The sequence below is a fragment of the Pelecanus crispus genome, chromosome 1 (assembly GCF_030463565.1).
Source record: "Pelecanus crispus isolate bPelCri1 chromosome 1, bPelCri1.pri, whole genome shotgun sequence".
NCBI lineage: Eukaryota > Metazoa > Chordata > Aves > Pelecaniformes > Pelecanidae > Pelecanus > Pelecanus crispus.
Genome location: NC_134643.1, coordinates 140,618,367 through 140,643,704, shown reverse-complemented (window position 1 = coordinate 140,643,704; position 25,338 = coordinate 140,618,367). Strand labels below are relative to the sequence as shown.

The following is a 25,338-nucleotide window of genomic DNA, read 5'->3' as shown; positions in this document are numbered from 1 at the left end:
GCGAGGGCTGCAGCGGGGCTCCGGGCTCCCTCCAGGCCTTCCCCGTCCACACCGGCCTCCGAGGACGCGCCAGCGGCAGCCCTGCCCGCGGCTGCAGGGGCAAAGCAATTCCTGGCAGAGCTTCCCTTGCGCCACGCCGCTCCCCGACAGCCGGCCTGCTTTCCCTTCGGGAGAAGCAGCGCCGCCGACCGCAGCCGCCAGCCGAGGCCGGCCGGCGGGAAGCAGCCCGCGCTCGGCCCCGCGTCACGGCCACGCCGCTGAGCTGGCCGCGTCCCCACAGCGATGACAAAGGCGGCAACAGCCACGGGGAAGGTGGAATGAAGCCCGAGGCCGGGAAGGGGCAACGCTCCCTGCGGTGACCGGCTGCCAGTCACGCCGGGCGCCCGCGGCCGCTCGGCCCGAGCCGGCGGGACTACAACTCCCGGCAGGCCCCGCGGCGGGCCAGGCTACCGCTCCCGGCAGGCCCCGCGGCGGGCCTGCGCGCAGGGGAGCGGCGCGGCGGGTGCCGGGGCCGGGCGACCGCGCCGGGCACGCCGGGAAGCGGAGTCCGCCCCTCTGCCCGGAGCGCGGGGTGAGCCCCCCGCCCCGCCCCGGCAGGGCCCGCGGGAGCGGCGGGCAGGGAGGGCACCAGCCCCCGACGTGGGGCAGAGAGCTCCACGGCGATTGGCTGTGGTGGGGAGAAGGGGCGGGCCCGCGGGGAGAGGTTCCGGTGTCCCCCGCTTGGGCAGCTTGTTTGGATGCTGCCGTCACATCATGGCGACGCGCGGAGCGGAGGCAGCGCGCGGAGGAGGCAGCAGCGGCGGCAGCGCGGCGGCGGCGGCGGCGGGACGGAGCCGGCGCCAGAGCGGCGAGGAGGAAGAGGAGGCGGCGGCGGCGGCGCCGAGCGGCAGCCCGGAGGTGAGGGCGGCGCGCAGCCGGGCCCGGCGGGAGGGCGCTCCCCCTCCCCTCCCCGCCCCGCCGGCTTGTGGCGCCTCGTTCCCCGCCTCCCCCGTCCCCCATGCGGCCTCCGCGCTCCGCCGCCGGCCAGCCCGGGCGCTCGGGGCTGGGGCAGGCAGTGCCCCCGCCGCCGCCTCCCCTGCTGTCGGGAGCCTGCGCCGGGGCCGGCCGGGCTCCGCTCCGCTCCGCTTCCCACGGGACCGGACGCGCCGCTGCCGCCGCGGGTGTGTGGCGGGGCGGGGGAGGGGGTGGTGGTCTCGGCATCGCCCCCGGGGGTGGCCCCCTCCCCCCTCCGGCCGCCCGCGGGGAGCGCGGTGGGGGCGGGGCGGTCCCCGCCTCGCGCGCGCGGCGGGCCGGTGGGGGTGGCGGCACGTGGCGGGGCCCGGGGCGGGCGGGGGGGGTCCGGGGGTGCCTCCGCGCCCGCCGCTGCGCCGGCCGGGGTCTGGGCGGCCCCGGGGGCCTCGGGCCGGCCCCCCCGGGGGGCTCCGCCGGGCGGCCCGGCGGTGCGGGCGGCGCTGCTGAGGTGCGAGGCGCGGCTGGCGGGAGCGGAGGCTTCGCCTGCCTGCGGCGGGGGCGGCGGGCCTGCTTCCTTAGCCTCCGAAATAGGCGAAGGTGGCCTCTGCTCTCTCTTCCCTTCCTCCTCTGCCGAAACGGCACCGAGAGCGGCGGTGGCCTGGTGTCCTCGGGGACTTCACGGCAGCTGCTGCTGGTCGTGCAGCCTTGGAGGAGGAGAAGCCTAAAGTCGGCGTACTTGGGCACCCAGCAGCAGAGGCTGCACCAGGGGAGGTTTAGGCTGGAAATTAGGAAAAATTTCTTTACGGAAAGGGTGGTCAAGCATTGGAACAGGCTGCCCAGAGAGGTGGTGGAGTCCCCATCCCTGGAAGTGTTCAAAAAACGGGTAGATGTGGCACTTGGGGATATGGTTTAGTTTAGTCTACCCTTGATTGGTTTAGGTGGGCTTGGTAGTGTAGGTTAATGGTTGGACTGGATGGTCTTAAAGGTCTTTTCCAACCTAGACGATTCTATGATTCTATGAATTCAGCTACTCGGTGTAACGTCACCGACACGGTGTTTTATGTGACAGAACTGCCTTGGTAATCTCATGTGCTGCTGTAGTATCTCATCCCGTGTCCTCGCATAAATTCAGGTGGCTTTTGTGGTAACTTTTTTCTGCCGTATGAAGGATACTGACATCCCAGAAATAGTAACTTTGTGGTGGTGGTGGTTGTTTATTTTGGCTGTTGGAGAGAGATTTAGGGGGCTACGGAGCTAGTTTTCCTTAATGAAACAACGTTTCTTCTGCTCTGTGTTTTCTGAAGTTTTTTACTAGGAAGGGTTTGTAAGTAACTTTAGTGTCCCCTAGGAAAGCATCTGATGATGTTGTTAAACAAACAAACCAACCAGCATCTCCACATTATTTCATATACCCACAGTCAAATGGAATCTAATTTTTAAAAAAAGTGAAATGTTGCAGAGAATATTACGCAAATTTTACTTTGAACTTTTTTTGTGAATTAAAAATCCTTCAGCAGTCTCTTGCAGATTTCCCTCCCCCACTTTGGTACATGGGAGCTTCTTTATTTTTAGGTTCCTTGTGACCTGTTTGCATTGGGAATTCAGAACTTGTCTACCCTGCTTTTTCCAGAAATGTACTGTGGATGACTAGAAAACTATTAGGTTTATAGTAAAGAGGAAGTGAAACATCTTTGGCGGAAGTGATTCATGCTATATTAAATATTTTCTTAATTAGCACCTGTCTCCAACGCTCGCATTAAAAAATGGCTGGTGAAATGTACAGCACTTTGCCCTGCATGTAAATGTACAGAAAGTTTCCATTTAAGCTTTGGGTTCCTCCAGTGAAATTTTTGCTAGAATTACAGGAAGTGTCTTTTCAGAGCACAGAGAAGAAAAATGATACAAACCCAACCTCCTCCCCCCCCCCCCCCCCCCTTTGAGATTATGTTTGAGGTAAATAAAAAAGCTGTTTTTAAAAGCAGGAATGTCTTCTATGTCATAAGACCAGTGTCTGAACTGATATCAAAGACCATATTTTGAATGTAAGGCCAGCAGTATTAATAGTAGAATTCCACTAACATTGACTCTTTATTGACTTTTATAAAGATAAAATACAGATTTCCAAAGTAGGTATTTCTTAATCATCCTTCTGCTGTGTTGGGACTTCTAACCTTGCAGTGCTTTCTTTGAAACTAACGATGAGCAATACTGCAGGTGCCTCAGTCCAGTATTTTGAAACTAGATAAATGAGTGCATAGAACATAATTTTGAATGTAATGACAGAACAGGGTGAAATGTTCGTTTGAAAATACTTTCTGATCTCACAACTAAGATCTTAGTTCAGTGGGGAAGCCACCTCAGAGGCCATCAGGTTTTCAGAAAGGTATAATTACGACTGCGTGATCATTTAGGTCAGTGAGCACAGTATGGAGAAGTATTGCTTGGAGAAGTAACCTTAATAAGCTAGTCTTGTGGTCACAAGCACTGAATTACTGTGTCTAGATCAGTGGATGAAGGCGTACCTGCTTGTGCTGGTTTTGGTTGGGATAGAGTTAATCTTCTTCATAGTAGCCAGTATGGGGCTGTGTTTTGGATTTGTGCTGAAAACAGCATTGATGACACAGGGATGTTTTAGTTACTGCTGAGCAGGGCTTACACAGGGTCAAGGCCTTTTCTGCCTCTCACCCCACCCCACCAGCGAGCAGGCTGGGGGTGCACGAGGAGCTGGGAGGGGACACAGCTGGGACAGCTGACCCCAGCTGACCAAAGCGATATTCCACACCATATGACATCATGCTCAGCATATAAAGCTGGAGGAAGAAGGAGGAAGCGGGGGATGTTTGGAGTGATGGCGTTTGTAATCCCAAGTAACCACTACACGTGATGGAGCCCAGCTTTCCTGGAGATGGCTGAACACCTGCCTGTCAACGGGAAGTAGTGAATGAATTCCTTATTTTGCTTTGCTTTCGTGCGTGGCTTTTGCTTTACCTGTTAAACTGTCTTTATCTCAACCCATGAGTTTTCTCACTTTTACTCTTCCAATCCTCTCCCCCATCCCACTGCAGGGAGTGAGCGAGTGGCTGTGTGGTGCTTGGTTGCTGGCTGGGGTTAAACCACGACACTGCTATACAATTCAAACACAAATTTTGTGACATCCCAGAATGCTAGTTTTTATGGAGAAGTTGTGAATAAAATTACTACCAAGAATGACTGACTTTTTTCAGCACAATACAGTTATGTTAAATGAAGTAGTCTTGAGTATCTGCTCTGAGGAAAAGTATGTTACACATGTTTTCAAAGTAAGTTTCCATGGGTTAGCAGGTAAAAGTAAATTGCTGGGATGCAGGAAGCCTAAAATTTGCTTTAAACCATAAACATATATGATAAATATGGCATACTTTTTGCCACAAGATTTTTTTTTTTTACGTAATTGGTCAGAATAAGGGGTATAAGATTTTTATGTCCAGTTGCATGTGCAATAAGCTTGAAAGTGTAGTCAGCTGAACGATGTTATTCAAATGGTCTTTTCTGGAGCCTGATGCTGAGCAGATGATTATGTGTTTGCTTTTATATTTAGGTTGTCTTACAGTTGTGAAAATCTGGTTTACATACATATCTTTGTTCTAAAGCTTCCAGGATGTTTTTTGAAAGTATTAGCAGTTCCAAAGGCTAACGTTGTAAGAGTCTTTTCACAGTACAGACCAACTGCTGCTATGGGGAATGTAGGAGATGTTTTGATAGATTAATGCTAGTGCTTATTTTTTTAGGGTAATTTGCTAACATATAGGAGAAGAAGGATGTTGGTGTAGCTACTAATTATGGCTTCTTTTAATAAGAAGTACAGAGAGGTGTTCTCAGGTGTTTTAGGGAAAGGTATGCGCAGGAGTATAAAATATAGGTACTCTGGTACACATAGAACCAATAATAAGCACAGTGTGTTTTAGGCAGCGCTGTATGTTACAGGCTTTTGTAGGTACTAGAACAAAAAAATAAGTCTGTTCATGATACATTTTGGCAGGTAGGGTAAGTTCTGCCCAGGTGTCAGATTTGTTCTTATGTGCAGCACATGTTACTGAAGCAGTGCTGTTTGAAGTAAAGTTGGCTTAGGCTCTTGTGATCCTAGCCAGTTTCACAAATAGGATACCTATCTTGTACTCTCGTCTTTTCAGTATGAAGTAAGGTAGAGTTTTCTGGACATGCACCTTTTTTGATCAAGGTACAAGTTGAGAAAACGGAGCAGAAGACTGAACAAAAACTCTGGGGTGAGCAGCAGTGATGCTACCAGTAATTTTCCTACAGGCATCCTCAAGTTGTTTGGCCTGTAACTCTTAATCTTAAATAGCTTGAAGGTGATACACTTACTCAGAAATGTCAGTGTCTTGTAATAGCTGGTTTCACAGTTCGGTGGGTGGCAAGTATCTTATTTTTTGATGGTAGAGTTTTGAATTTTGATAAACGATTTTGTGATCTTATCAGATGGCACATTATCTGCACAACATACTCTTTTTGTCTCTCTCTGAAGATCTTCCTAGGTATGTAACAATCTAATTCTGGTCTGTCAGATTATAAGCCACCTATCATTAAAGCTGGTTAGAAGCTGGAGGTTGGAAGCCAGCTGGAAGCTGAGAGAGCATGGTAGCAGCTAGAAAAGGTAGTGGTTATTTCAGTAGAAGGTCTTTGGTGGGATGGTTTTGCTTTGTTTTTATTCAGTCAGTACTGAATCAGCACTATTATACAATGTGCTGTTGGAAGTGCTCTGTTCCGGCTGGAATGTTAAACTGAGAAGTTCACTCGTCTGAGCACGCATTTGAAAAGATAGAGGTAATAGTTGGGGTTGTTCTGACCATTGTCTCAGTAAGGGGGGCAATTTCAGTGATACTAATATGGTTAACATTCTCAATGTGACGTTTATTATCGCTATACTCCAACTTGAAGCTTGATACAGATCAAATCTGAAACTATCTGTAGTTAAAGTGTTACACTCAATTTTATTTTTGAAAGAAGGCTGTTTAGACTGTTGGTTATGTTTTTAATAGCTAAAGTGAGAGCCAGTGTAGAAAATTCTTTATTAGTCATGATCAGGAAGTCATCTAGCTATTAGTGTTTGTGGCCCCTGTCAGGCAATAGCAGACTTCTGTGTTTAAAATGAAAAACAAATGCTTCCTAATCTAGGTTAAATACATGAGAATTTTAGTACGTTGTGCCACTGCTGTCAGTTTTGCTAGAACTTACAGACTACACTTGATAGAATTTAACTAGGGGTTTTTTAGTTATTGTTGGTATGTTACCAGGTTGTCCTAGCTGCTGGTAGAACTACTTCTTTAAGTACAGTATTCTAGCCTGTGGTCGTCAATTTTTAATTGTATTTAAGCTAAGAAACTTGGATATTATTACAAAAACTGTCTGCTGCCACACTGAGCTTTGGTTTTGCAGGGAGCATGCTTGCTTGTCAGTAAGCTTGGGTTTATTCCATGTTCACTGGAAAACCAAAAGAAGGTTGACAATTTCTGTATTTTTTTTTCACTATTGCTGTTATTTTGAAATATATGACACGTACAAGACACTTGTGCGCAAACCTTTTTCTTCAATTCAGTATAGGTTATTTTTACCTTCTCTGTTAGACTTTGGAGAATGAGTCTGAAGTTCTGGGAATCCTTGTGGGTTTTTTGGCAAATGATAGAGAATACTCAGAGTTGAGAAATTATTATTGTCAGTGAAGAATTGGACTGACACCTAATTTGACTTCTGCAAAAAGCTCTGATGAATTAATGAGGTGGCGTTCACTCCCTGAAACTTCCAGATGGTTTGGAATATGCGTATGAATTGCCAGCTCTGAACTGACAGGTGTTCAGGTTACTATGATGGTTTGCTAGTAGAGGTGGTCACGTGTATGCCCCTGCCAGTAGTTGTTCTTTTTTCCCTAGAAATGGCAGAATTTTCTCTGATGAAAACCACTGAAAATTTTTGGGTTGTCTAAATTTGAAGCAGTGTTTCTCATGAACGTCATCTTGCTGACGGTGTTCCGGTACTTCAGTAGTCAGTGTTAACTATGTACCTGTGGTGAGGATAAGGTTGTGTGGGGTTTTTTTCTTTTTTTTTTTTTAGTTCCTTGCGCTCTGGCTGTGATTAGACTGACTTTTTTCTTAGTGACTCTCGTGCTTTGGCTTCTTTCCAACCATCGTGCTAGCACATCTGGTTGGCAGGATTGCCTGTTGCTGTGCAGTGAACTGGGTTGAGGTACTCATCTGGCTATAAACTGTGTTAGAACAAGTTGTTGCTGGCACAACAGAGGTGGGTATGAGAAAGGGGAATGAAATGATAGCAAGAGAGCTGTTTGGGCACTGCTGCTGTTCAGTGCGTAACCGCAACCAGTCAGGCCTTCTCAGCTGCTTGTTGGAGTTCCTGGCAATTTTGTGCTCTGCTTTGCGGGGAAAAAATTTTTTTTTGAGTCTGTTTATGGATTTCAGAAAGTCTGGAAATACCGTGCCAAACCAGAAACTTTGAGTTTTGAGCAGACTTTCCCTACCTTTTGCCAAGCTTCTTGGCATAAGTATCTGAATCGACAGTTCATGTTCTGTGTGATTAGAAAAACTGGAAGTTTCAGCTGTTGTGTTGGTATTGGAGTTCTACTCTGATATCATGTGGTGTTCAGATACCTCTGATCTTTCTTCTCAATGCAGTGTGACACAGTATCTTTAGCTTCTGTATGAATCGTGGTTTCAGAGAAGGTCTGTGCCATGGTTTCAACCATTGGTACCTACAAAAAGGTTAAGTGAGCTCTGCTGTTTTCACATCTCGTGTCCTTTTTTAAGAAGCATCTCTTGTTTAGCAGACCCTAAACTTGGAGGGGTAATGCTTTCACAAGCCAATGGAAGCCCCACAGTTTAAGACTACCTAAGGAAAAAAAAAATGCATTTTACAGCTCTAAGTCAACTGTTCAATGTTGGGGTTGGTTATTTGTTACAGCAACGCCATTACCTTTTCAGGCATTTATCAAGCATTGTCTGACGTGATTGGAGAATGATGTAACTGCAGTGTGTTTGTATTTGTCCATAAAGCAGGTGCATCATTTCCACGCTTGTAAAGAGCAGTGCAAAGTGAATCCTCCTTGATAAGTCAAAAGTTGCTCCTTAATGTCTATACCGATTATTTGCAGTTAAAAAGCTTGTTGTCTTTCATGAAAGGTAAATTCCATCTTCTCCAGAATGAATCTGCCTTGAGATAGGGTCTAAAACAAGGGACTTGCTTTAAGTACAGAGAACAACTAAGCTGTTACATATTTTTTTTTACCATATTAATGCATATTTGTTTAATGATTTTTAAATAACTCTTCCAGGCATGCTGAACAAATTGGGAGTTGAAATATATCTCACAATATATTATTAGTGTTGGCTGTGTTCCTTTGATGTTGGCTAATTCCTTTTGAAGAGGAAAACGGTCCATCTGTGCAGAATATAAAACCCAGTGCAAACTCCTGGCTTTAAGAATTAGTGCATTTTTAATACTAAAATATAAGGTAATCTGAAATTAATTTGTGTTTAAACAGCATAACTCTGCATATAAACAAGCCCTGTTTTTATAATTCCTTGTAACTTTTTAAGGAAATTTACTTTCACTGAAAATAAATCAATGAGAATGATCCCTTTACTTTGGCAGTAAAGTGAGTTCAACTCTGCTTACCATACTTTTAACTATGTATTCACATTGTATAGTAGGATTGCAAATGGACAGGAAAAAAAATACCCAGTCATCTCCAAGTATTGTCATGAGTCCCAGCCTCTGTAGTGTAACAAAACAAACAAAAAAAAACCAACCAAACACCCTTGAAGTTCTCATCAGTCTTAAATATTTCTAGAAATTGAGAATGATGTTCTGGTGATTAAGAGCCAAGTCTGGTAGCTGCTTAATAAGCTATAAAGTGGTATTGTCAGGTGTTCTGCTTCAAAATATGGACATATCACTGCAGTGTTAAAACAACTGGTGATGTTTAACTTTTTGGTTAAATGATTAAACATTTGGGAGTTTAAGAAATCTTTCTAGAAAGTTCTGTTTAACTGAGCAGAAATAATGTATTGTTAAAAATCATAGGTAGCAGGAGTCCAAATCTGAAGCTAGTTAATATTCACTTTTTATGATTTCATAGATGTGAGTTGTAACATTGAAAAAAGTGCATGTGCTCTTGGCCCTGTTTGTCATTCTTGTTATAACAACAGATTTTCTTGAGTCATGACCTGACAATTGTATTTGGCATTCTGACTGAAGTAGTTTAAACTCTTACCCGATGTATGTTATCGAAACAATGTATTTCTGTGGATTTCTTTAGACTTCCTAGCAGGTAATTTTTTTCCCCCTCCTTCTTGCAGTATGTTTTAAAACTGATATCTTCCATTTTTCTGAAACTAATATGTAATAAAGTTGTTTTTAATAATGGTGTCTTCCTGTCTCAACTTCTGTACCTTATTTTTCAAATAACAGTACGTAAAGCTAGTTAAACTCTTGCTGAGTTTTAGATTTAGTACACTTAGTGTTGATTTGTGAGATGTTTTTAAGAATGATGAGGGAGGAATGTTTTCATTTAAGATTGTGTGCTTTAACAGCTGAGATGATAGCCAATTAGTTTTGGAGCTTTAGAGCAGACTTCCATGTGAACTTTTAAATTCTAGAATATAAACATTTTTGCAATGCCAACATATGGAAGTTGTTTCATAATAGAGTAATTAATATTCTGGGCTCGTGTGCTCTTTTCATCACTCTTTAGGCTCATTCTGTGTACAGTTGTTTATATACCTGTCTTAACAACAGTGAGTATCAACTTGAATAACAGTGGAATTTTACTCTTATGTGTCTGTGCAAAAGAAAGGTAGAAGTTTTCGTTTTAAATACAGTTGCTTGACTGTTTACTTCCGCTTTTTCCTTTCCGTTCTTGAAGTTGGTTGGTGGTGCAATGGAAGAAGCTGGATCTCAGGAGATGGGAATGACTAACCAGGATCAGCTGGTGAACAGCAAGTGCAATGAATTGTCTGATACAGCGTTGCAGCACGCGCAGTCCAACTGTTACGGCCTGGAAAACACGGGCGCGTTGGAAGAAGCTGAGTATATCACCAAGAACAGAAAGCACCCGGGGTCCACATGCTGCTCTCAGGAGTCTCGTGAGGAGACTCCTGGGAGAGAAGAAGCCTGTACTGATCCCCCTGATGGCCAACAAGACCCAGAGAGTGAAAAACACAAAGAGAAAACTTTGGGTATGTTCTCTTTGGCGTTTTGATTTTTAAATGGCTTTAATATTTTCATAAAATAGCTATGCATTTTCTCTGTCTTTGTCTCAAGTTTACTTTGTAGCCAAAACATGTCATCTTTAACAGGATATTCTGAGAAAATGTGTACTTCTGCTTAGGAAAAGACAGTTCTTAATGCATATGTAAGAATCCTTCTGCTGGTAATGCTGTTTTTACAGGAACATTAATAAAAATAATAATAATGTGGTAATTACTAATCAGCTTTTTAAACTTACCGGTTGTTGAATTAACTTGTAAATTTTGGGTTGTGGTGTTCGATGCTACTACCAAAGTACTGCTGACACTTAAATTCCAAAGGCTTATTAAAAACACTTGTGTGAATATCTTTTATTAGCAAAACTTAACCTTTTAAATTTCACTCTTTCAGATTTTTCTTTTTATTTGTGCCATTATAAAACAAAAATATTTTTGTGGTTTTAAGATTAAAGTAACTTTTGCTGTCCAAGTTGTATAATGGCACATAGGCAAGACAAATTTATTCTTACTGTGACAACTTCCCATTTGTCATCTGTTTGGATTATGCAGATACCAAACCAGAGAACAACTTAACTCATACTAATTTCTCATGGTTCTATATTTCACCAGAAAAGCAGCCTGTCTTTAGAAGTATGTGTTTTCTCAGTATGGTTGTCTTTCATCCAATTCGTAGGAAAAGAAGTGCTATTATTAATGCAAGCCTTGAACACACTTTCTACTCCAGAGGAAAAGCTGGCAGCTTTGTGCAAGAAGTATGCTGATCTGGTAAGCAATTTGTTAAGATAGCAGGAATTATTCATGTGTTAATATTAACTGTGGAATGCAGGAACTTCTGATACAGGACAGTTAACAATTTTGAATGTTTCACAGTGTTGGTGGGAGGAAAAAAAAAAGAACACTCAGGCTTATTATGAGTATCGCTTCAGCCAAACTTGCATGTAGTCACTTCACTTCTACATGACTGCCTAAATCCAAAGAAAAAATAGGTTATGATAACTTTTTGATAACTTGGTACTGAAGTGTGACATTAGGATTAACAGAAAAGCTAAGAGGTTTTTTTGGGACTACTTATTTTCTTAGGTTTTGGCTGTTGATAATGTTTTTGTGCTAGCATTTTATAATTTATACCCTTTAGGATAAAAGGGAAAGAACATACTGTGATAATGATATTTGGAAAAAAAAATCACTTATACTTAATTCTTCAGTGATTTTGGTGGGTAGGGGAAGTTGGAAGGATCAAGGTTTAATTTTGCTTTGTGCTTTCTGATCACGCAAAGGAATGGATAGAAAAGTATATGTTTCTTCAGTAACAAACCAAAAAGGCAAAATGTTAGCAGTAATTGATCATAAAGTGCATTCCCCCCAAGTAGGGGAAATGATAATTTATTTTCTAAATTAATTGATGGCAAAATTGGGAGGGGAAAAAGGCTCATAATTGACTTTTCAGAAAGTGCCTGGAGACAAAAATGCTTCTCTTTTTTTCATCTTGAGACAGGGACAGACAAGAATGGAAAGACTGGAAATACTGTGTGTATGTGTTTTCCTACCATATTTGTAGATACAAAATGAATGCAAAACTAATGAGATAACTTAGTAGCTTGGAAAAAAGCATAAGATTTGCCTTCTGCAGATGTCAAGTGTGTTATAATAAGAAAATGTTTCTGAAAATGACATAATAGCTGCACAACATGGCATAACTCTTCTGAAATAAATTTGGGTTTCCTTTGAGGTTAATAATGTCTCCAGAGGTTTGAGGATGAGCTAGAAGGTAGTCTTTTTACTCACAGAGGCAATACTAATTACTTAAGAATAAACTTAGATGAGTTCTGTTTAGGAAATCCTGAGTCCTTCTTGGAGGTCTGTTATGTTTTTGCTTTGTTTTCCTTGCTTTCTCTCACATGCATGCTCTTGTTCACATGAGTGAACTTCCTTCAAAACCTTCTCTAAGAAGTCACTTTCATTTAAATGTGAAACGATAATACTTCCACAGTGCAACTCAAGGATAGGGAGCCCACCTAAAAATGAACTTTGATGTTGTGAGAGAAAAATACAGTAAATGAGTGAGTTCTTATGAGCAATTACTTGTGCATGATCCCTTTTCTATTTGAGTGAACAGCTCCCATGTCAAATCACAGTGGTGATGATGGCCTGCATGAGGAGCTAGGTTGGCATGAATTCCTTGCTTCTGCAGAAAGAAAACAGTCTGCACCATCTTCACTTTGAGTTTTTGAGAAAGATCTCAAAACAATTAGGGAACAGCTAGACCAAATGAATTGGAATTTCCTTCAAGAAGCTTGGCAGTCGGGTGGGGTGTGTTCATGTTATGTTTTTTCCCCTCCCAGGAGAGGATCCATAGTCTATAGGTAGAGGAAACATTCACAGTCCACAGGCGGTCACCATCCTAGAAAATAGTTGCTTTCCCCATGATGCTCAGAACTGCTGGGAAGTTGGGTGGGAGCTTGTCTGGGTGTAACAGTAGCACTGTTTTAGCTGAATGAGTCTTAGAGATACTCTGTTCCCCTTAAAAAGTTTAGGTTGGATCTGGTTGTGTTCCTTTTAAGATGCATTCTTTTCTTCATGAATAGTGGTGGTGAACCACTGGCATAGGTGTCAGCTTTAATGCCAGCAGAGGTTTGAACTGTTTATGACAGTGCACCTACAATGCTTTTTTTCTTTTTTTAAAGATTCATCATCTTTAAAGCTCACTGTCAGGTTTTTCAGTGGTGTCTCATGAAAAGGACTGTACAATAAAGGTAGGAATGCCTCTCTCCTGGCAAAAGATCTTCCACAATTTTTTTTTTTCCTAATTTGGAATCTATCAGGAGATCAGTTTGTGATGCAGGAAGGTTTGCATCCTTGGTGATATGTCTCACACTGGCATACTTTTACAGGCCTGAAGTTTTATACATATGCAAACAGCACAGCCACTTGAAGTGTTTTTTCTGGCCACCCAAGAAAAGGGCCTTTTATGTTTGGATATCAAAACATTTCCTTACCATTCCTTTTCTCTAAACTAGATTAAATATACATTTAATGTACTGTTGTTATGGAGGTCCTTAACTTTATTTATTCTTTCTTCTGTGCTTCAGCATTATTTTGAGCTCTTTCAGAAAACCAGCATTGTATTCTTCTCTGTCATGGTGATGTTCCTCATTGCCAGCCGCCTTTTCCTGTGGTGTCCTGAGGCTGAGGCGCTATCTAATAAGGAGCAGTGTTACACTTAACATTGTTACCTTCTTTACAATAGAACAGACTCTAAATAATACGGTTTCTTGGGGAGCCCAAAAATCATGTGTAATGGAACTTGCTCTCAACTAGATAATGCAAGAAACTTCCATTCACTAGGCATTCACAGAATAGATTTTGAAGTCAGCACCGTATACAAAGTTTAATGCTGTTGTCTACCATCTAAACAGCCTAAAGGAAATAGCATAAAAATTTTTTTCAAATGGTTGAGACCACGGATCTCTTAAGTCAACAAAGCCTGGGCTGTGCAGCTTTAATAGTATTTTACTTGATTTGTCAGGGCTGCTGGTTGTATCGGTTCCTTTCTGAAATACCTTAGCATTTTACAAACTTGTATTAATTACTGCTTCCTTTGGTAGGAGCTCCTGCTGACAAGAAGGAACTCTGTACACAGTTCAGTGTTTTTTTCTTTTTGATGGTAAAAACAAGACCTGTTGGATAAACAGCTGTGTGTACCTTACAGATAAGAGAGTGGAAAAAGTTGTGACTTGTTGAAAAGCCAGTCTCAGCTGGCTTTTAATTGTATCTGCCACATCCTACTTTCTCAGGGCTAGTCCTACCCCTGTAGCTGAATGCAAGCTGATAGTCTATGGTCAACAGGTCCATGGTCCCTGTTCCTCAAAGGCAAATGTTTGTTAAGTTGGAATGTGTCTATTTTTGTCTTCTGTCCTTACACGTTTAGAATTGTCTGTAGGATGATGGGAGTTTCTCTTTAAGACCAACTTGGGGGTCTTAATGAAATTATTTTACTTCCTTGCTTTCATCTGAAATGTTTAAAAGCTTGTTCAGTCTGCTCATCTAGATGCATAAAGATGGTTTCATCTATGTTTATTTAATAAATATACTCTCTAATGTTAGTTGGAGGAGAGCCGGAATGTTCAAAAGCAGATGAAGATACTGCAGAAGAAGCAAGCACAAGTTGTGAAGGAGAAGGTCCACTTGCAGAGTGAGCATAGCAAGGCCATTTTGGCACGTAGCAAACTGGAATCTCTCTGTCGGGAGCTTCAGCGTCATAACAAGACTTTGAAGGTTAGTTTATTTATGTAAATTACAGTGCCAGTAGTGGTAGAAATTTATTGCTGCTTTTTACTTACTACTTTGCCCGTTACCTGTACCTGCAGATGAATGGCATGTTGCATAAGCGTACCTGATTTTAAGGTAAAGAAAATGGGGATAGTTCAACTCGCTAAATTTTTCCGCCTCAAACTGGTTGATAGATCATGGTACTTGCAGTATGTGATCTTGCCATATTTGTTTCTGGGACCAGTGCTGATTACTGCTGGAAAAAATAGCACAAGTGAATAACAGCAGCATGAAATGGCAGGGCATCAAAAAAGGCTTAATTCTGTCAGAATGCAATGGATGGGAGTGAAATGGAAGAGAGCAAAGAGATTATCTGAGATCACTGTACTAAATTTCATTATAGTAGCAATGCTGGTTTTAACATCTGCATAGTTCTTATACTTGCAAAGGTATTCATGTAGTGTCTTATAATACCAGCCTCTAAGTAATGTTGGTAGTGGTAAGGACAAGATTCTCTAAAAGTTTTGGAATTTCTAGATCTTTGTTCCATGCACTCCATATGGGTAGTCAGCATAGCATATTATAATTGTGGCTTATATTAACTCTAGCATTCTAGGACTTGAAACTGTCCAGAAGTTAATTACCACCATTGTTTCTGACTCAAAAAAAAAAAAAAAAAGAAAAAGGTGCATGGTGCGGTTTGAACATATTAATATTCTCTCATAAAAGGAAGAAAGCATGCAGCAAGCACGTGAAGAAGAAGAAAGACGGAAAGAAGCAACTGCACACTTCCAGATTACGCTGAATGAAATTCAGGCTCAACTGGAACAGCATGGTATACATAATGCCAAGCTCCGTCAGGAAAATACTGAGCTGGGAGAAAAACTGAAGAAACTCATTGAGCAGTATGCATTGCGAGAAGAGGTGCTTACGTTATGCTTCTAATGGGATTCTGTTAGTTCCTTGACTGTAAGGATCAGATAATTATTTAAAGGGGAGAAAAAACCCTAATACTTTACAGCCATCATATATTTTTTTTAACTAATCTTTTTACTTCAGTACTGTGAAAAATTAAGTAGCTGTTTGGCCCACTGTCTGCCTTTCCTGCCCGGTTTTGCATATCTACATTCAAGATGCATTGAAAAAAAATCTTTCACGGTGAAAGCGGTCAAATAGAAATAAGTTGTCCAGAGATAGTGGAACCTCTGTCTTTAGAGGTATTCATAACTCAGCTGGGCAAGGTGCGAGCAACCTGATCAGACTTTGAAGTTGACCCTGGTTTGAGTGGACTAAATGACTTCCAAAGGTTATTTCCACAATAAATATGTATTAATATTTGAAGTTCTTCTAAATTATAAATTCACATTGTAATGGGAAGGGGTGTATAAGAGTTATTCTCTGTCTTACTTGTTTTGGTTCATTAAGGTTGGGGGGTTTTGGCAAGCTTCTTTTTGTATGTAGCTCATCTTGTTGGCATAGAATCAAAATAAGCTAACATGCTTTAAGAATATATTTGGGCTGGTGTCATGGAAATTACTGTATTTTAGGACTAACAGAGATAGCTTTAATTGGCACCAGTATGTAAGCTAGCCAGTCTAAGCTACAGTAATGGAAAACAGCCAGTTCTCCTTGTCAAAGAGAGAACTAAGCTTCAAGAGAGTTCAGCAGCTAAGATTAGTTAGTTCTTAGTTGGCATAGGACATTTGGAATATAATTTCTCAACTGTGTTTGTTCTTTTTTAAAATATGGTCAGTTAGAAAGCTCTCTGTAGACTCTAGTTCCACACCTTTTGTGCTCATGGAATTTTTGTCTACCATGAGATAATTTTGGGAACAGAAAAGGTAGGAAGCTGCCTTGTGCTACTTTACCGATGGAAGTAAGACTGCAGAATTCAGTGATTTGTGGAATTTCATCAGCCAAATGAACTATTGTTGCAAACCTTGCTCCTTTTGAGCTTTTTTAATCTATGAGGACTAGAGCTTTTAGATGTAACAAAATACAATTAGGATTGGAGGTAGATACACCAACTTTAGAAGACAGGATGTGGACTACTTGTTACACAATTTTTGAAATGCCTGGTATGAAGTGACTGACAGTATTGTACCAGTTTAATAAAATACACATCTGCCTTCCGTGAAAGAAAAAAAAAAAGGTGTAGCTATAATGTGTGGTGATAATGGGAGGAAAAAAGCATATAAAACAGTCTTTTGCCACTTCCTCTTTTGCATGAAACTTCTAAACAATATGCATCTCCCCATACACATGCACTTACCTTAACTGACCGAGTGCACTCTTTGTATTTGACTAATATGATTTTCTTTCCCCCTTTAGCATATTGATAAAGTGTTCAAACATAAGGAACTGCAGCAGCAACTCGTGGATGCCAAACTTCAGCAAACTACCCAACTTATTAAAGAAGCGGAGGAAAAACATCAAAGAGAAAGGGAGTTTGTAAGTGAATTCTATGTATGTTAAGAGAAATAACAGAACCCACCAAACCAGATTTTTCATATTTTAAAGCAAATGCATCAAACTGAGGGGACTGTCTTTTGAAAGTTAGGATAGATTTCAACATCAAGACTGAGATTTAAGTTTTGTGTATGTGTGTATGATGCCTGCAACATTAGTGTCCATATTCACAGGCAAATAATGTTACTGTTTGCATTTTCTCAGCAAATGTGCTGGATATAATTTAGATTCTTTTCTTAGACTGGGAAATGTCTTGAGGTGAAACACCAAAGGTACTTTCTTGCTGTCTTGTAGTTGTAACTTCTGTTTTTATGCTATAAGAAATAACAAATGCAGAACAAAGCATATGCTCTTCTGAACTATCTGTCCCCAGAACTGTCTGATGTTTTATTTGTATGTTGATAATCAACAATTCACTTGCAGTCTTCCAAGAAGTTAGCTTCCAATTAAAAATAACTTAGGTGAAGATTTTTTTAATGCTCCTTATGTACCTGTAACTTCTAGACAAAAGCCTTGCTTTTCCCGTATAATCTTAAAATGATCATCCAGTGTTGGATTGTTCTATATTATTAAAACATAATTTTGGAATTGTAACCTGATGAAAATATTTTCAAAGATGAATCTACAAAATGGTATCAAGTTGAAGCAAAATTGAACTAGTCTGTAAAGGTCATATTAGTGACTGGAGAAGTGGAGGTGGAAAACAAATTGAGGTTACAAAACAGTTATAAATTACATACAGTTCATTAATGAACCACTCATATAAATTTAGCAGTTCAAACTTGCTACAGAAATAGAAACATTGACTCATGCTACCAATTAGAAAAATGTCTCAATAAATATAATTTCTGCATGCCAGCACATGCTTTAAGTCATGTATATGAAAGTGTAGTGTAGTAATGAAAAACCCACATGAGAAAACACAGTTGAATGGCCCTTAGGTGATGTTAAACTTTGTTCATTTTTAATCATAGATCAAGTTCTTTAAGCCATTCTTAGGAGTACTTTCTTCATTATGTGGCTTTTTGCATTTCTTTTTTTTAGCTGCTAAAAGAAGCTACTGAGTCCAGACACAAATGTGAACAGATGAAGCAACAGGAAGCTCAGCTGAAGCAGCAGGTATTTTTTTAATGGAGTGCTCTTGAAGAGTTGTTCTGGGGAAAAAAAAAATACCAACAGATTTGTGATTGTAGTGAATGTAACACAACATATGAAAAAAACCCTACGTGGTGTTGTTCATCACATGCAATATACTACTTACGAAAAGTATTTGGTATTTCTTTAATTAAAGTCTTAAATTTAATTCCCAGTAGGTAATTCTTCAATAGTGACGTGTGAAGTATAAATTGTAAAGACTTGACATGTTGTACTTGCTGCTTAGTAAATCTGGAGAGTAAGCTGGAAGGTGCTAAATATTGAAATGCTAGTGTTAGTGTCCTTTTAAATTAATAGTGTTAATATTACAAACACTAGAATATATGAAAGCTTAAGAATCTATTCATTGTGGCTACTTCTTTACTATTCCTTGGCTTCTCTGAAACTGTTGTTCTTCCTTCCAAAGGTATTTTTATCTTTTTTTAATAGCTGTTCAGGACGAGAGACACCCCTGTGACTATAAAGAGTTGAGTGGGGATTTTTACCCATGCAGGTTTTAGAATTTGTTCCTTACTGTTTCCATCCCGTCCTGTTGTGGAGGATTGGGAGCAAGCAGTGTCATGTTTATCCTTGTAGTTATTCATGTTTAGTAACCTAAAACTGAGTGTATCTGTCCACAAAAGAATTACTGTCTTCAAATAGTTTTCTTGCTGTAAATGCTACAGCGAAATCCTCTCTGAGAGTGGAGAGATGGTCTCCAGTTTTTGTGCTGTGGTTCTGGATCACCTGCAGTCATTGGCCACACGTGAGCTCAGCATGTAAGGCAAAGGGACATGGTAGGTTCAGCTAACGTCATAGCATCTGAGAAGCAGTAGCTATTCCTTTTGTTGTATACCGCTTATTGCTTCAGTTTTGTGAGGTTTTGTATTAAGTCGCCTTGCAAGCTCTGTTTCATGCCCTTCTTTCACACTTACCATACCTAATTATTTTCCAGGCTTTCCAACAGTTAAATTTCAAGTGTGTATGTGTCTAGTTAAATGTAATTGCATACACACACACACACACCCCCCCAGTCCTTGGGGTGTCCGGTGATTTGGACTTACTAATATCCTCATTCTCCCAAATAGTTTTTTGCTGCACTTAGTCTTTTACAATTTTTTTTCCAAGGTGGTTACCCTTTATTTAAAATCCCACTGCCTCTTTGCTATGCTTTTTAATAGTAACAGTGGGTATAGTTTGTGGCTTTCTGAGGTCAACAGATTTTTTTTTGTAGAATAAGATGAGCTAGAAAGTTCAGTCACAATGGCAGAGAATCATGAGCTGCTGTTGACAAGGTAGGCTAATTCCTGTTATGCAATTTCCTCTACTATTAGAGGAAAATACAGTATTTCTGTGCTCTGAATTGTATTGTCCTCCAACTCCCAATGTAAGAATTGAAAGAACTGATTACTCTTCAGATGGAGTAAGAAGTTACTGGTCATGTATTCTCAGAATGCCAAATCACAACACTGATAGTATAAATTGTTTTAATAAGCAGCATAACCTTTTTTTTTTGTGAAAAACTATGTTGATTAACATATTTTGCAGTTCCTCCTTGATGACTGACCTTGTGGTACAGGGCAAGAAAATTTTCTGTCATCGAATGTTAATGCTCTTCACTTGTTAAAATGTAATGTTTTTCCCTATTAAATTAATTCTTTGTCAATATTCACTTTCCATGATTTTTGCTCACTGGGTTGATTTCTTAGGCTGTGAATGTGTATTTTGATTTCTGGAATCAATCATGTTTATTTGGTCCCAGTCTTGATTGTTATTTTTGGCTGGTTAAGGTGGAAAGGTAGGTGTTTTCTAAGTTTAATTTCACTAACCATATGCTGAATTTCCTGTATATTACAGTCCACAGACTTTTTTTTTTAGTGGAGAAGGAAGAATGTGATAGTGATGAACTGTAGTGTCTTCCAAAATTTTATTAAACTTAATATCCTTTTTTCTTTAGAATATATTACTGTTTTATAAACATAGAACTCTCCTTTCGTATATAATTTGAATAGCATGTTTTCAGACAAGTTCCGCATGCTCCTCAAATGGAAATTGTAGGATAGGATAAAAAAAAGATTAAGAAAAAAGTTCATCTTCTACTATTGAGTTTAATTTTCCCTTGTATGTTAATATTTTCATATTTGTATACAGCTGTTCAGATTAATGTTCCTGCTTTTCCCAACAGCTTTCTCTTTACATGGATAAGTTTGAAGAATTCCAGACCACCATGGCGAAAAGTAATGAACTCTTTACAACCTTCAGGCAAGAAATGGAGAAGGTACTTACAGGATTCCTTGGAGTTTCATAAAAAGTAATATAAAAATGCATGCTCTTAGTGGGATGCATTTTAGATTTTATAACAGTGTTTGCCTTCTGAAAATACATGGAAGTATTTTTACATTTAATTTGGATCATAAGATAGGGCATAAGAATTTGTCATATTATGGAAGGAAATGTAATTTTCTCTGGTTTTTTACATATTTGCATAATATCTAAATCCCAGTTTCAGTGTTTTGTCAAATGCATACGATACTTCTCTGTCTCTTTGGCTGTGCTTATGTTTTAAAAATTATTTTCCTGGAGCTTTTTATTAGTTGTACTTTAAGGTTGCTAGTCTACTTCTTTTAAGAACGAATCTTGTTTTCTTTGAATGCAGAATCTGTATTTGTGGGGTTGATTTTGTGTAGAAAGACTTTTCTGTAAAATAACTTGTTCAAACTGGACTTGGAAAGTAACACTAAGTCGTCGAATTACTCACGTAAACCTACTTAGGTTGCAATGTGAGCCACAGAATTAAGTCTCTCATTTATCTTTTGTAGATGACGAAGAAGATTAAGAAACTAGAAAAGGAAACTATAGTGTGGCGTACAAAATGGGAAAACAACAACAAGGCTCTTCTGCAAATGGCTGAAGAGGTAATTATCTTTTAAACAGCAGTATGGCTAAACTAGAGCCTGTATCCTAGAGAACTTAATACAGTGTTTGAGTTTTAGGGAATTAGAAATAACACACAATAGCCTCTTCTTGGATTGTCTGCCTTATGTTTTCTGTTGTGCAAATGGTACTGTTCTCAGACATGGAAAATAAAAAGCTGCTATATAAATCTAAACTCATGACAAAAAAAATTCAGCCTCATCTTTCCTTGCTTACTGTTTAATTGGTGGGGTAATGTGTGTGAAACGATACAAGCTGAATGAATTGACTGTATTTTAATATGCTGAGCAAAGCTCGATTAGTGCTGCAATAGAAATCTATTTTAAGTATACAAGACTGACATGAAGGAAATAACCCGTGTGTGTAAGGGATCCGTTACTTTCCTGCATTGTTGCTGCTTTTGAGGTCATAAGGTGCCATTACTTAATTGTAGCCCAGCAAGAGAGGAGCTAAAACAGTTTTCACACAGGCCATAGGCATACGGTTCTGCCTACACTGTCTAATGTCTAGTTCAAGTATATTGGGTATGATTGTGCTAAACCATGCTAGGTCATGCAGGTTCTGCTGTAGCGCTGCTTATCTTTCTCTCCTCGCTTAAGGAGCTAGTTAGGAGAGCCGTGAGTATAGCACCTTCTGACCTGGATTCTGCTGCCGGATTGTAGATTTCCTACTTGTATACCCTTCTGCTCCCTACAGTTGCTATTATTTGGGTTGTAATTGACTGCTTTATGGGACTTCATCTCAGGATCCTCACTGATACTCAGCCCTCCTTACAATTAGCATTATGTATTTATAAAGTTCTCATTGTTTGTTTCTAGAGATGTGTGTTGCCACTCCAGCTTAAACAAACCATCTGAAGTGTAGTGGTGAAGTATGCTGAGCGAACTTCCTCTAGTGCAGGTGGAATTTAACCTACTAGATTAATTAAGACTTAATATTCAGGATTAAATAGTGGTGATTCTTTTCATTAATTAAAGAGGAAAAAAAAATCAGTTGGATCACAGAGCTTTTATTTTTTTGTTCTTCAGAAAACAGTAAGAGATAAAGAATACAAGGGCTTTCAAATAAAACTGGAGCGTTTGGAGAAGCTATGCAGGGCCCTTCAGACAGAAAGGAACGAGCTGAATGAGAAGGTGGAAGTCCTTAAGGAGCAGGTTTCTCTCAGAGAAGCAGATGTGGATCTAGCTGTGCAGGTTTTGCAGTCCTGCACGCTCAATTCCCACGAGGAGCTGGGAACTCCCACTGACACAGAACCAGGAATCCAGCCTGATGTGGAATCACGTGTGGCAAACAGTTCCGAAAAGACTGTCTCAACAAGTCCTGTTCCTGGCACTGAATCTGTAGACTAAAGCGAAGTGTAAACACTGTATTGAGAGATATATTTTGTGTATAACTTTCTCTGTTGGTGGTAACTATTTGGTTTTGTGGTGAAAATTTTCTTACTTTTTCTACCATATCTGTATTTTCTTAGAACTACTGGACTTATGTGGTACAGGAAGCTGCATAGCAGCTTTAAATAGCTTAAACTATAAATTTTCCACAACTGTGTTGCACATCTGCCTCATTTTTTAAAAGAAAATATTTTTCCATAAAAGGATGCATGTGCGTTTCCTCCCCACAAAACAAATCACTGTCATGGAAGACCGTGTACAGATACAACATCGTTCTGGGGAAAATAGTGACAGCATGTCACTTTTTTTGGTTTCAAGAACAGCATTCTGGTTTTGTTAATTGATTTGCCCCTCAGTATACTAAAGATTACCAGTTTTTCTAGTAAATTTATCTACATAAGGATGTCTAATGGCCAGTAAAAAATGTCAGCTTTCCCCTCTAGTATGTTTTCATACATATGAATGAAAAAGTAATGGTCCAGAATATAGTAAAAGATGTTTAAAGGGTTTTATGTACTTTGTGGTATGAAAAAAACAGCTTTGACATACATTAATTTGCAGCTGGTGAAACAGGGTGTACAACTTTTTGCAGACTTCTCAGGGTTGTGTTGTAAAGTTTAGTTTGGACTATTTGCCCTACCTGTGAACATGTTAAATATAAATGTGTGAGAAAATGTACAGCAACGTTACCGAGTGGAATTTTGCAGTTGTGTAGCCTATTGCACAGGTGGTGGTCACGTTCTTCCCTCTTGGCTGCAGTGTGTTCATCACATGGTTATCCTAACTAGAGAAATCCATTACTGTCTAGACAAATCTCTGGATTATCCGAAGGGCTGGAAAATAGACATTTACTGCCGTAGGTGTGGAAGATACAAGTCTGTGGCATATAGGCTTTCTCCAATAGCCTTGTATGCAACCTATTTAAGTGTTAGTTAAGTGTATACTGGTTATAATTGAACGTGTAGATTCAAATACTTTTCCTGAAGTACAACGTGGAATTTCTTGCACGCTCAACCTCAAAGCTGTACCGATTGGCAGAGTGCCTTCCCAGTTAGGTTATCTGGTAAAGATGGTACTTTGAATTCTTACGCTAACATACCACAGGCAAAGCTCCCTTATTAACCTTAAACCCTATAGCCTTTTCCTAGAAAATTTCATATCCGCATTTTGATTTCTTTTCCTGAGAGAAACTAGGTCCAATGTTTATTTTTTGGCAAGACAATGTGTGAAATAACTACAAGCTACTGTTAACTTTAGGTCCCATGTATTTACTTTCTAGGTTTGGTTGCTGTCATTTTAAGAAATACGAACATGTGTAGCCTTTTCTGGTACTTAGAGTTCTTTGCACTTACTTGGGAGGGGATTTCTGAATCAAGCACATCCCTCAATGAGCTTCCCACCCTCGTTGCCCTTGACAGTTTAGTGGCTAAATTACTTGAATGTTCAGGCTGCACTGAGCTCCTGATCCTTTTCCTGTAGTAATGTACATTGAAATAATGTAGCTGTCTCTGAAAGAGAGTAAGGTCATATAAGGCCTGATAAATGTGTTTTAGCTCATACCACCGAGAGGAACTGTGCAAAACTGACATTTCTTAAACGGTGGAGCAAATGGGAAGCTGGCCATCTTTCTCCTAGATGTGTGTGGGTTTTGTGCTTGTGGTCCAAGCACAATGCAGGAATGAAAAGAAGGTAGCAGTGAGCAGTCAAGTTAGACTCAGAGCTTTGAAATTATAATCATGCTAACCATATGGCATAAAAAAATACTGGAAAGAAGTATTTCAGACTTGCTTTTCAAATGACTTGCTTTATAGAATCAAGCTGTTTAAAACAAAAAAAAAAAGTTGTTGTGAGAACTGGTTTTCAGCTAACACTAAGCATGAAGTAATTTTCCTGAGGAAAAGTGAAAAACTTTGTATTTGATGCATCATACCCTTGGCAAGGTAGGACATGCAGTTTTCTATTTTTACGATTTATTATTTGGACATTTGTATCTTTAACAATTCTTTGTATAGTGCTTGTTCTATATAGAGGCAAGAGTGAATTTTTGGACCCTGCTGCAAGAATATTTTAAAGGGCTTTTAGAGACATGACATGTATAGAACAGCAATACAAATATATTTGTTACTGACTTAATATATAAATGAAGCAGAACGCCCGAAGTGAAAGGCTTTTAAAATGGGGATATCTTTTTTCTACCCTTAACATACCCATATCATATCAACTTATCTGGCCAAGGTGAGCAGTACTTTGCTTCCTGAAACCAGTCAATACAGATTTATGTATTGCTTAGAGTGTTGTTTAAAAAAAAAAAAAAAAAAACAAACCCACAACAAAAAAAAAAAAAATGAATCCACATGAGGGGTAGGCTCAGCACTCTAACTGATCTGCCATACAGCAGGCTCTTGCACTGCCAGTCTGCAGCCAAATTGGCTCCAGTAGGGTTTTTAAGTAAGCTTGTATTAATGCCTTTCTCCCACTACCATAAACTGTTTAACCTGGGCTGTAAACTGATGTAGCCTGAAATAAGTATGTCTGACTGTCAGAACTCTGGGGCCTGATTGACAGTTTCACCATGGTTAAGCTGCAAAAAGCTAAATTAGATGTGATGCAAGACCCAAATATGTGTATACATACACAAGTAAGTTAGGGCTGTATCTCTAATGTTTTGTCCTTCCTTTCATTACACCTGGTTACGTTACAGTTCAATTCTCAGGTGTTGCAGAAAATCTACCTCTTTGGACTGTAGATGGAAATAACTGTGAAAAAAGTGATGCAGAAATCTAGTTTGTGCTAAACACACTGCTTTATTTTTACAACCCATGTCTGCTTTCATGAGGAAAAATGATAAATGAACAGGCAGTCTTTGTTTTGCTTTTCAAAAACATTTTGTAGAGATTTTTCACTAATGTGAATCTGAA

At 40.2% G+C, this 25,338-nt stretch overlaps 1 protein-coding gene across 2 annotated transcripts; it reads left to right on the top strand.

The window, feature by feature from the left end:
* The first annotated feature begins 738 nt into the window (after window positions 1-738).
* On the top strand, window positions 739-25,338 carry TXLNG (taxilin gamma). 2 transcript variants are annotated; one of them, XM_075718994.1, is made up of 10 exons: window positions 739-897; window positions 9,881-10,193; window positions 10,897-10,988; window positions 14,328-14,498; window positions 15,222-15,416; window positions 16,824-16,943; window positions 18,006-18,080; window positions 20,281-20,373; window positions 20,915-21,010; window positions 22,058-25,338. In XM_075718994.1, the coding sequence occupies exons 1-10, from the start codon at window positions 754-756 to the stop codon at window positions 22,376-22,378; spliced, it is 1,620 nt and encodes a 539-aa protein (XP_075575109.1). In that variant the 5' UTR covers window positions 739-753; the 3' UTR covers window positions 22,379-25,338. The 2 variants fall into 2 exon arrangements, with proteins under 2 accessions (XP_075575109.1, XP_075575102.1); XM_075718987.1 differs by having other exon boundaries at window positions 754-864.

What these genes read in the sequence shown, in the direction of transcription:
- TXLNG (XM_075718994.1), top strand. Translation starts at nt 754, where the DNA reads ATGGCGACGCGCGGAGCGGAGGCAGCGCGCGGAGGAGGCAGCAGCGGC. An exon ending in GCAAGAAGTATGCTGATCTG is followed by an intron (nt 10,989 to 14,327) that starts GTAAGCAATTTG and finishes CTCTAATGTTAG; the next exon opens with TTGGAGGAGAGCCGGAATGT. An exon ending in TTCTGCAAATGGCTGAAGAG is followed by an intron (nt 21,011 to 22,057) that starts GTAATTATCTTT and finishes TTTGTTCTTCAG; the next exon opens with AAAACAGTAAGAGATAAAGA.